This window comes from Lepidochelys kempii, chromosome 7 (assembly GCF_965140285.1).
Source record: "Lepidochelys kempii isolate rLepKem1 chromosome 7, rLepKem1.hap1, whole genome shotgun sequence".
Taxonomy (NCBI): Eukaryota; Metazoa; Chordata; order Testudines; family Cheloniidae; genus Lepidochelys; species Lepidochelys kempii.
The window spans coordinates 34555258-34567768 of NC_136386.1; the positions used below are offsets into that span (position 1 = coordinate 34555258).

A 12511-nucleotide genomic window follows, 5' to 3' on the forward strand; every position below is an offset into this window, starting at 1 on the left:
GTGTTGGAGAAACAAATATTTGTTCTAAGTATTGACCTGGTTTAAGTAAAAGGTTAATTTAGTTCGAGCACTACATAGTCACTTTTTCAGTTCTTCATGTCAACTTGTGATTGAATGTGCTTGAATGAGCTCCCTGAATAACACTTTCTCCTCATTTGAAGTTTTTGAGAAATCACTGAGACCAGAAGTGGCTCAAGCCCTCATTAATTGTATTAAGAATGGCCAGCTCACTTTGCCAAGAAAAGGGGTAATTTCTCAGCCCACCTGGACTCCTCCTATCCGTGACATCAAAATGGAACATGCCTACTGTATGCCACCATACAGTCACTGACCCTAAACAGCACAATATTGACACTGTAAACCATGCAACCACTGTAAACCATTATTAAACAACATTAATAATGCCAGCAGCATAAGTCCACAGACCAGTAAAGTATCAGCATATTTCATGAAGAGATTTAAATCCTGCCAACTTCTGCTTGTGAACATTTTTCAGCTTATTGTAAAAGTATAGTTTCCTTATGCCTGAAATATTCCAGATCAGGTTCTGATCTTAATTACTTTGCTCTAAATTCAGAATAACTCCATTGACAGGTATGAAGTTGCTCCAGATTCAGATTGATGTAAAAGATCAGAATCCAGCCCTTTCCTTTCTGTACATGATGGTTATTTTGATCATTATTAAAAAGGTTTTTTATCCCCTCTGTTAAGAATGTCCAGTTTTGTAGAACCACCAGACATCGTTAAAAAGCTGTCTTGGGTGGAGAATTATTGGCCTGATGATGCTCTGCTGGCAAAACCAAAAGTGACCAAGTACTGCCTGATATGTGTGAAGGACAGCTACACAGATTTTCACATAGACTCTGGAGGGGCATCGGCTTGGTACCACGTGCTGAAAGTAAGGAGTTACATTTTACTTCCATTTAATAACCAATTTAATTCTTAGACCATCATGAAACACTTCGGAGCTCTTTGGCTAAGGTAAAGTGTAACCAGGTCCTCAACTGTTGTAACTCAGTGTAGCGCCGTTAATTGGTGCTATGCCAGTTTACACCAAGGATATGGCCCATAATGTATAAATTGTCTAAATCTTCTCTTTCAGAGCACTCTAATTTAAGGATTAATTAGTTAATGTTTGTGCAGTACTTTCTAAATTTAAATCTCTCTATAAAGTTTAAATGTTATTAGTATTATTCTATTCTGCTGTTACTCTGATACAGTAGGTCTTTTCCATCTGTCACTAATATGATCCCAAAGTCTGAGCAATTATCTACTAATAATGAACTTTGTACACGTTTGTATATAAACACATGATCCTTTTTTAAAAAACTTCTTAGACTGTATGTGATTCCGTTTTCTGTTATGTTACTATACTGGGATTCTATTCAAAATCGTCTAGCAAACCTTATTTAAAGTGTGTTAAAATATGCAGTCCAACAGCCATTCTGTTGCAGTTTCATTTGGTTTGGATGTTTGTTGCTAGCTGCATCTTTTTTTTCAATTCAGGGAGAAAAGATATTTTATCTCATCAAACCGGCCTCTGCAAACATTTCCCTGTATGAACGCTGGCAGTCAGCAGCAAATCACAGTGAGATGTTTTTTGCAGACCAAGTGGATAAATGTTATAAATGCACAGTTAAGCAAGGACAAACGCTCTTTATCCCATCAGGTGAGTAGGTTGCTAAAGGTGTTCTGTGTAGAGTATTCCCTGGAATATTAAGAACAAGTGCTGCTTTGTGCGTGCAAGCTTTGCCTAATTATAAATTATTCTCTTCTCTGGGGAAAAATGGTATTTTGTGTGCTTACTCGGTTGGCCTCATCAGATGAAGCACAGATTCTGTGTGCCTTGCTTTATTGTCATTTACATGGTGCATACTGAACAGCAGATATTATCGTAATTTAAACCAGAGATCCTTATTACTTGTCTGTCATTTCAGTGATGTTCAGCGAGTATTCTGCTCTAACCGAGCTCCATGTTCCTCTCTGCCTTCCATGTCAAAAGGAGGGGGCAGGAAGAAGAATTAACAGAGGTCTCAGTGCAGGAAGTCTGTCTATTTTAGGTATTTGTGTGGCCCCCTTTACCATAGGGTCTGACCACCTCATGCTCTATAGAGTATTTATCCTCACAACACCCCTGTGAGGTAGGAAAGTATTTTCCCAATAAGGAACTGAGACATAGCGGCTGCATGACTCTCCCAAGGTCACACACATGGAGTTTGTGGCAGGGCTGGAAATTGAACCTGGGTCTCCCAAATCCATGGCTAGCACTCGAACCACTGGGCCACCTGGGAAAGCGCACTCATTCAAGGCAGCAGTTCTGCATGCTTTTCTGAATCAGGAGTGCAGGTCGAGAAGCAGAACCTCCATGGTGCATGCAGTCCCCCCTGAGAAATTTGAAAAATGTTGACCACTTCTATAGTGCTGACTTCCCTAGTGCTGTGGAGATGCAAAGGAAGGCAGACTCTGGCCAAAGAATATTATACTGTACCAATATTTAAAAGGAGTAAACTCCCGGGAGAGAGAGAGAGGAATTATTTAGGATGATCTAGGAGTAATTGGGTTGAGTTAAGCAAAGGAGTGTTTTGTCTGAACATCATGAACATTTTATAAGGGTGAAATCTATTCATCTGTTGAAAAGCCTCCCAAAGGCAGTGACGGAAGACATTTAAAACGGGACTGGACAAAGCATTAGAAAATATACCTCAGGGGACAATCCTGCACTGTTACAGGGATGGACTAAGTGATCTATTAAGTTTCTTAAAATCACTAATTTGGACCGTTCTGTGAAACAGAAATATTCAGATTGAACAGAGATATTTAGAGGCCTTAATTTCATTAATAAGAATTTCTATAAAACCACCTAGCAGCTCTGAAGAAAATTTTTTAATATAATATATATAATGTTAATATTTGTATTACACATTTGAGACATCCTAAAACGAGTTGCATGGCATTCTGTCATGAATTAAGACACCAGAACTGATTCAAGAGAATAGTAATAGATTCAGAGAGTTTATGAAGGCCAGAAGGGAACATCAGATCATCCAGGCTGACCTTCTGTATAGCACAGACTGTTACATTTCCCCCAGTCACCTCTGTATTGAGCCCAGTCATGTGTTCGGCTAAAGTATGTCTTCCAGAAAGGCGCCAAGTCTTGACATGAAGATATGAAAAAATGCAAAATCCCTCCCTTCCCTTTGTAGAATGTTTCAGCAGATGATCACCCTCACTATTAAAAATTGGTGCCTTATTTCTAATTTGAATTGGTCTGGCTTCTGTGTCCAGCCCCTGGTTTTTGTTCCACCATTCTGCACTAGAGTAAAGAACCCTTTAGTACCTTGTGTTTTCTCCCTGTGCAAGTACTTAGTTATATACTGTCATCAAGTCACCTGTCCATCTTCTTTTTGAGAAGCGAAACAGATCGCATGCTGGAAGTCCTTCACTGCAAGGCCCTTTCTCCAGCCCTCAAATGATTTTGGGGGCTCTTTTCTGCACCATCTCCAATTGTTCAACGTCCTTTGTAATGTGGACACTGAACTGTACTCAGTATTCCAATATTGGTCTCACCAACGCTGTCTACAGAGGTAAAATCGCCTCTGTACTCCTCCTCACTACCCCCCTGTTTATACATTCCGGGTTCCCATAAGCCCTTGTTGGCACAGCATTGTATTTGGGAGCTCATGCTGAGTTGCTTGGCCACTGGGGTATGTCTGCATTGCAGTAAAAACCCTGCGGCACCGAGTCTCAGAGCCTGAGTCTGCTGTCTTGGCGTTGCGGGGCTAAAAATTGCAATGCAGACTTTCAGGCTTGGGCTGGAACCACAGGCGCCAACTTTACAATGTTGCTCTGTCCCAGGCCCCACCCCCACTTCTCCCCTCCCCCAAGGTCCCACCCTGCCTCTTCCTGCCCCCGCTCCACGCCTCTCCCCGCCCAATTCCGCCCCCTCCCCCGAGGTGCTAATTGGTGGGACACTGGCAGGCAGGAGGTGTTGTGGGAAGTTCTGACAGGGGGGCTGCCAGTGGGTGCTCTGCACCCACCATTTTCTCCCCATGGGTGCTCCAGCCCTGGCCTATGGCTAGAGCCCTGGTTCTGAGACCTAGTCCCCTCGTGGGGTCTCAGAGGCCAGGTGCCAGCCTAAGCATGAATGTCTACACTGCAATTTTAAGCCCTGCGAGCCTGAGTCAGCCACCATTGCCGTCGGTCTCTTATGGCAGTGTAGACACACCCTTAGACTCCTAAGTCCTTTTCAGAGTCTTTGTTTTCCTATGATACTGGGGAGCTAAGGGTCTGTGTCTCTGGCCATTGTTCCACTCCAGCCCATAGACTGGAGAAGCAGTTGCCTGAATGCTGCACTATACATTCAAACCCTAGCTGCAGATTGTGGATGGTAGATTTTGCTTTTTCAACCCCCATATTCTCAGCACCGGCATCTTTATAGAGATGCAGCCTGATGAGAAGTAGCACAGTCCAGTGGATGGGACACTGCACTGGGTTTCATGAGATCTGGATTCTACTCATGGCTCTACCTCAGACCTGTTTGTGCCTCTTTCCCTCCCCATGCCTCAGTTTCCCCTCCACCCCTTTAGACAGTCAGCTCTTTGGGGCAGGGATTCTCTCTCTGTTTATACAGTGCCTCGAACAATGGGGCTCCTATTTGAGTTGGCATGTCTCGGTGCTGCAGTAAGACAAACAGTTATTAATAATATTTATCCTGGTACTCATGCTTTACAGGCAGCATCCAGAGCACCCATTTCTTTCTCTGTGTAGTCAGAATTAATTACGCACTTGAATTTTTTGCTTTGACCATAAAAAGTAGAAAGTAGACGTTTTTCTGATGACCATATGTGAAACTGTCTGGCGGAGTAAACACTGAGCAGTTTACAGGATCCCTATGTGAGGGGGTTCAATTGGGAGCAGCTTTTTGGTATGAAAATAAAATATTTGGAAAATACCTGTTCATAGCACCACGCTTGAAGCCCTTATCAGGAGTTGTCAACACTTGGGGTTTTTTACACTTGATGGTCTGAAAACAGGTACTGTTCTGTTCCTGCTGTTTTTCAGAGTAACAATAAAACAGTCGCTCTCTGACTGATCTGTGCAACATCTTCTCTCTCTCTCTCTCTGATCTTGCTGCAAGTGAATTAGCAAGACTCCCATGGGAGATGAAGGTGCTCCGCATGTTACAGGATCAGGCCCTTATGTACAATGTAAACAGCGGGGGCTAATTCAGCCCTGATTTAAGTACGTGCAACTCTATTTACTACAACAGAATAACCCTTGCTTACTAAAAGGGCTGGAATGGGCCCATGATCTGGATGGCCACACAGGAAGTAAGATACTACATGGACTGCAGCAGCATGCTGTTACAAGTTATCAGTGATAACAATTCCAGGTTTTACTCAAAGTGTCTCTTTTATTTCTCTGTCTTTCACAGGTTGGATTTATGCAACTCTCACACCTGTAGACTGCCTAGCATTTGCGGGACATTTTCTACATAGCCTAAGTGTTGAAATGCAGATGAGGTACTTTGTGTTTTCAGCTTTTCCTTATCAATTTTATCTGTACTTTGATTTCAGATTGAGGTTCTGTATTTGGAATCACTTGTTGATTTGGAGTCTGAAATTTTGGTTCAGGGCTAATTTTAGTTGTAAGGAACTTAAGATTTCCTTTACAGGTCAAACAGACCATGAATTGAGCCATACTCTCTTTTAAGAATTAGCTTGAATATTTAATATTTATGTCCCCATGTATGTTATGGGCCAAATTAGAAGCAATGCAAAAGTTAGACACTTCCGCTTCCTTAAACTCATTTATACTTAGACTCCTCAAGACATTATTTACCCTCAATCTAATTAAATGCAAGGGTATCTAAGGGTGTGTCTGCACTTTGATTGTTGGGTGAATTGCAGCATGTGTAGACACATCCAGGGTAGCTCCAATCTGGCTCAGTGGTGTATTGGTAAAAAAAAGAAGTGGGTGAATTAACCTAAACTAAACTCCATGTTCCCCAAACAAGAAGTAAGTGGGTAAACTCTCTTTAGCCATATTTACCCTCAACTATGCTACCGATCCAGCTAGTTCACATTCCAATAGCGATGAGGCCACCACATCATGGACTTCAATGTGGGCTAGCTGCCCGAGTAATTACCCAGGGCTCCAAGTGGGCTTGTCACAGCCTGCTGTGAAGTGTGTGCTGCCATGGCTTCACTGTTATCAGTTTATGAGCTAGCTAGGTATGTCTACACATGCTGCATACATACTCCTTGGTTGCAGTGTAGACATACAGTACGTTGTTTTAATTTACGCACGAGGGCACCAGAAGAAAAGAGATATGTTACATTACTGTGGGAGATGTACCTTACAACACACTGTGCACCCTTCTGAATATGGCCTTCTAACTGCCCAGCTGGAGACCTTACCAAGTGTAAAGTAAAGGTCTGTTCTGAGGTCAGACAAATTGTGCAATGAGACCATTTTCCATCCTTAATTTACTGTTTCTTTTTACTTGTGTTATTTTAATGTTGTGTTTTAGGATTGATTCCAGCCTAGTTGATTAAAAAATACAAATCTGGGAAATAAATCCATAAGATGTTTGCATTCTAATGTGTCAATGAGCTATACGTTTTTTTCACTTGTAATGCTGCTTGCAGTCCGTTACACTTAAAGTGCATTCTCGCTTTGTATCACAGAGCGTACGAAGTGGAAAGGCGGTTGAAAATTGTCAGCTTAACCCAGTTTCCAAATTTTGAAACAGCATGTTGGTATATGGGAAAGCATCTGCTGGAGACATTCAAAGGTAGAACACTGTTCCATGCACTCTGTTTTCTCAGCTGTGGTTATGTGAGGATAGAGTTATCATTATTTTCCGTTGATGTGCAAGCCAAAAGATGGACAGAGGCCAAAATCACCAGTTCTTGATCTAGCAGAATCAAGTCTTTGCATTTTACCTAAGATACCAACAGAAGGTAAAGATAAATGTGCTTAGCTGGTGTGTAGGGTAAAAAGAACATATACAAATTTGGAAAGTACTGACCTACTAGTACAACCATGTCAGGTCACCATCTTATAATACAGTAATTTCCCCCCAAATCATTTAAAGGGATTATTACATTTTGTAGTGCAGAGAGGAGCCTCTCTCTGTCTCTTATCTATGCTAAAGCCCCTAAACAGTTTAGCAGAGTTGAAGACAGAGCTGAGTTGTATCACAGGGCAACGGCATTGTAAGGTAGTATCGCTTTTCCAGAGAGTCTGAGTGCCAGATTTGCAGTCATGCCCTATGCTCTGCCAAATTCTGCCGACCTTAGATTGAGTAGTGACTCATTTCTCAAGTGCTCCATTGATTTTAACAGAACTACTTCTTCAACAAGTTGCTAATTACCTGGTTGTAAGGGCAGCAGAATCCGGTCACTTGGTAATGTCAATGTGACTTTCACAGATGCTGAAAAGTAAAGTTTTCTGGGAGCACAAGAGCTGCTGAACTGGATTGCTTCAAAGTTAACAGACACATTATATACATAGATACCACACACACGTTTTATTTACTGTAATTATTTTGCTCTTCATCTTAATTTCTTGTCACAGCATCATCTGGCAAGAGAGAAACTCAGAGATCTTTTTTAAATAAATAAAATAAATGGATATAATTTAAATAAGTAAGACCAAAGTTTCATTTGCATGTGGGCTTCAACGGGGTCTCCTTTTGACTTAGCTATGAACAAAACTATAATGAGCAGAATTATTTGGGATACCTTATATCTCCAAAACAACAGATAAATTGTTTGCCTGATGAAAGCAGTGTGTTATGTTATAGGCATCTAATCTGTGGCAGCCCTCTTTAATGAAGTATTTTAGATACCAGTTTTTTTATTCAGAGTGACCAGTATCATTTAATTGTAGCAGAAATAAAAGAGAGCAGCAGATATACAAAGTAAGGGCCTGATTTAAAGTCCGCCAAAGTCAATGAGAGTCTGAGCACTAAGGTAAACCACAAACATTTGTGTCCTAAGACCAGTGTTTGTGGCTCCAAATACCCCCTCACCTCCCACCTCAGTGCACAGATAGACATTTTTTAGTAAATAATTTTAAATAGAAAATTGGCCACCATGGTTGAATATTATTGAATATTTCCTTTGCTTAGGTTTGCACAAAGCTGGGCAGCAGCCTCCTTCTCATTTAGTCCAAGGGGCAAAAATTCTTAATGGTGCTTTCAGGTCGTGGACTAAAAAACAGGTAGGAAAATGTCTTTTTTTTTTTTTTTAAATATCCTGTTTCATTGCTTTGTGTTGTAGCAAGAACAAAGAATAGGACAGAAGAACAAAAATAGCATCCATGTAGCAAAATCAGTAATCCTAGTTTCTTGGAGAGAGGGAGATAGGGGCATATATTATTAGTGGAGCAGCTGGTAGCCTGAGATACTAAAAGTCAGGCATATAATTATGTGCATAAAAGTGTCCCTGCTTCTTGAAAACCAAGATGAATTGACAACAAGCTGCACACCTTGGAGCTAGAGAAGACTTCAAAAGATTGGAGACCTTGCAGGCCCGAATTTCCTCTCAAATACACCAGTTGTAGCTCAACTGGCCTCTGTGAAGTTACTCTTGATTTACACCCGTGTTAAGTGAGAGGACAGGAGCTTTAGCGAGGAGGCAGAACTCCGCTGTTCAATCACAAAACAGGAGCAATAGAAACACTAGCCCTGCAAGTTTCCTCAAATGGTATGGTCTGCTCATCCAGTGTAGCTCAGCCCTAATTGAGTGGAACCATTTGCAGAGGTACAAGGCTAGTTGGGTCTCCATACCCAGTCAGTCCTTGGCTTTTCTGATGAGTCTGCCAACTGTGCGTCACTTGTGCTGATGGTGTTGTGATGAAGTCTGCTGAGCAGAACTAACACCACCAGTCATTGCTCACAGGCCACCCAACAAATGTCAAATGGACATAACTTTCATAAACTACTGACCTGGTATATAGTTGAACCGTATATAGAAGAAAAAGGCACCATATTCCATCACCAATCCTCTGACCTTTAGTTTCTAAGAGACACCGTTTTTAAAGGGGAGCCCCATTATGAGTGATCCCAGTAATCACTATTTTCTTCTTTTAATCAGTCTAATTCCTTTTGGTTTTTAATTTTATGCTTTTTTTTCCTTGATGTAACTCTTGAGGATAGGGTCAGAAATACATCGATGTAAACACTACTCGACACTTTCTGACATCTTTTCTTGGTTGCCGTAAATCAGAGCAGCTCCATTGAAGTCAATGGTGATACTCCCATTTACACCAGATAAACATCTGGCCTGGTACCTTCTTTTAGTGTAGGAGTTAAAGATATCTGCCATGCTGAAAACTTGTCAGGAGGAGAGTTTATGAGCCTACAGCCACTGCAGACTTGTACTGCAGTTACAAATGTCTCGGAAGAGGCTACTACAAATGATCCTGTCTGTCTGTGGAAGTCGTCTCAACAGGTGGGAACTTCAAGGGGAAGGGCACACCTCTTCTGAGAGAGATAAGGTTGTGCACACGTTCTGGTGGTCCCCACAAGGACAAACGTTTAGAAAGATGCAAACTGAAAAGAAGAAGGGAGCGGGTCAATCCAGAGAAAAATGGCATTTCTAGCTCCAGTCAGTTTTTGTTTTCTTCTGCTTTGGCTTCTTGCTTCTAACTAAGAAAAGCAACAGGAATTGTAATCAGGAATGCATATTGTCAGAGCAACTCCGCCTCACTTATATTGCTGCAACTCATTAAAGTTCAGTTATGATTTCATGGGTCACACTTAATATTGTTTCCATCTATAAATAGTTTATAAAGGGTTAATGAATGATTAATTGATGTCATAAGCATGTCACAGCCATGAGTAGTATAGGTGCTTATAAGCATATCAATAGATGTTATTAATGGTTTTAAGCCAGAGTAATAAGCCACCCTTTGATCTGTTGGATTCTATAATAATTCATTAACTTATGAAGCTGTCATTTACTCATTGATTTATCCTTTATGAGCTATTTGGAACCTTAATATAAAGTGTGACTGTTTCATAATTGTTCCTACATAGAATTGATTTACTTGTTCCATGTCTCTTAAGATTAGCTGCTGAATTTCCAAGTACATCACAGCATACCTGTAGGGTCACAATTAGGGAACCTGCAGCAGGGATTGACAGATGTAGGGTCAGATTTTCAGACACTGGATTCTGTTCTGGCAGGGCGTGAGCAACGGAGGGCACAAGTTTGTACATAGAATTTAGATCAGTTAGATGTCTGTGCCTTATTTGCATCCAATCAGCCCACAGCAATGGAAGACTGGTTAATGCCGAGCTCAAACTTTGGTCCTTAGTAACCTGCAGTCCATGTCCTCTGGGTGTCAGAGCGGACTCTGGTTTGGAAGTTCTCTCCTCACTGTCACCCTATTTACTTGTCTACCAAAGTGGCTCTCAAACTTTCCAGACTACTGTACCCCTTTCAGGAATCTGATTTGTCTTGCGTACCCCCAGGTTTCACCTCACTTAAAAACTACTTGCTTACAAAATCAGACATAAAAATACAGAAGTGTCACAGCACGCTATTACTGAGAAATTGCTGACTTTCTCGTTTTTTACTGTATAAATATAAAATAAATCAATTGGAATATAAATATTGTACTTACTCTGAAACCTGAGCCCCGGGCGGCAGGGCTGAAGCTTGCAACTTAGCTTTGTGGGGTCCCTGTGGTGCAGGGTCCTGGGAATTGACCTGCTCGCCACCCCCTAATGTCAGCCCTGCACTTGTGATCCCTCTAAACCTGTCCCATGACCCCCCAGGAACTGCAACCCCCAGGTTGAGAAACACTGATCTAGATGAGTTGAGTACCCCCTGGAAGACCTCTGAGTACCCTCAGGGGTATGTGTACCCCTGGTTGAGAACCACTGGTCAACCTGGTAAGCAGATATGAAATAGTGGGATAAAAAAAGTGCAAACAAGTAATAATTTATAGGGGTCTGGTGCAGTTATTGACATTAGAGCTTGGGATGTTATAACATGGCATGCGAGTACAAATTTCATTAGCTCCCAACCCACTCTGGCAGCAAGGGATTCACCTATTATCCTCAATTAAGATACTCTTCTGAGATGTTCTCTACCCAGTCTTCTGGGTGAAGCTGTAGGAAATGAACTTATCAAAAGAAGGCACAGAGGGAGGAAAGAAAGGAAGTGCTCCAGTTGTAAAATCACACATGCTATCTGAAAAGAACTATTGATTTTATAAGTAGTTATCCATAGGGAGCAGAAATAACACACTGACAGGGTAACAACATATTTGTCTCTTAGTTGAACTGAATCATCTAATGTTGTTTGTGTTACTTGAGCTGAACAAATAGAAAAAATATAGATGGGTCAGTTGACAAGTCTTTTGATTGTGTGTGAGAATAATATTAAGGGCGTGAAAACAGCACAGTGGCTGTGTTTTGTTTTAGGCTCTAGCCGACCATGAAGATGAACTCCCGGAACATTTTAAACCAGCACAACTTATCAAGGACCTTGCCAAAGAAATAAGATTAAGTGAGGTTTGTGTTCTTTCCATAATATTAACTACATCATGCATTTTTCGTAAACTGCAGCATAAAATAGAGGATTATTGAAATAAGTGAATTGCTTTCTCATTACATTCCTATCAGGAAAATTAATGGGAAATTTAGGAACAGTGATGTTAAGGCATTCTCTCTCCTGTGCTGATTGGCTGTTTGCTCCGAACCCCCTTTTACCCTGCCTCACAGTCTCTTCCTCAGCCTCAATCCACATCTGCTCCTCCTTATTCTCCTCTTTCCTCCCCTTTCTCTTCGCATCTGCTCTGTTCTGTTCACCCATCTCACTTCACGTTCTCTTTAGCTAATCCCCACCTAACTCAATCCACAAAAAAATCATGGCACTAACATGACGTTTGCCAAGATCCTATTGATCACTTTGCTCGTGTGTTACACCCCTTCCCTACCATACCATCTGCGCTCTCTGTTAAGATTGTAAATTCTTCGAGGCAGGGCCTGTCTACTGCTACTCTGTTTGTACAGTGCCTAGCTCAACTGCTTCCTAGCCACTACTGGAATAAATATGATTAATAATAATAATAATTAATAACGTGGCACCTAAACCTGTAGGCCATATACAGTACGCCTCTTAATACACATGCACACGACTCATTGATATTGGTGGGAGTCCTATAGTGGATCTAGAGTAATAGATGGCCCCGTATATTTAATGACATGCACTATAAAGCTCTCTCTTGTGTTTTGAGACTGACATTTAGTTTTGGTCCATCTCTTTCCTACCCATGCCTTAATCACTGACATTGAAATCTATCTCTTCCTTTTATGCCTTTTTACATAAAATCAGAATGGCAACTTAAGCAGAAAATAATTTCTTTTTAATTAGTCAGAAGCTGTTAATTTTAACTGTGCAGCTTTTTACTGCTTATTTTACCTGGGGGTGTGAAACACGGTTCTGCTGCATTTATCACATCTGAATTAATTTGAAATGTATTCTGTTAT

The 12511-nt window shown here is 41.2% G+C and overlaps 1 protein-coding gene across 7 annotated transcripts in view; it reads left to right on the plus strand.

Annotated features, from left to right (window-relative positions):
- The window catches only part of PHF2 (PHD finger protein 2), a 145207-nt gene that overhangs the window by 99368 nt on the left and 33328 nt on the right, over positions 1-12511 (plus strand). For 6 of the 7 annotated variants that reach the window (XM_073352167.2, XM_073352168.2, XM_073352165.2 and 3 more), the window contains 6 exons: positions 712-898; positions 1507-1669; positions 5435-5522; positions 6690-6796; positions 8138-8229; positions 11444-11533. In XM_073352167.2, coding sequence (XP_073208268.1) covers positions 712-898; positions 1507-1669; positions 5435-5522; positions 6690-6796; positions 8138-8229; positions 11444-11533 — 727 coding nt within the window. The remainder of the gene's footprint in view (positions 1-711; positions 899-1506; positions 1670-5434; positions 5523-6689; positions 6797-8137; positions 8230-11443; positions 11534-12511) is intronic. The other variant, XM_073352166.2, reaches the window with a different exon arrangement.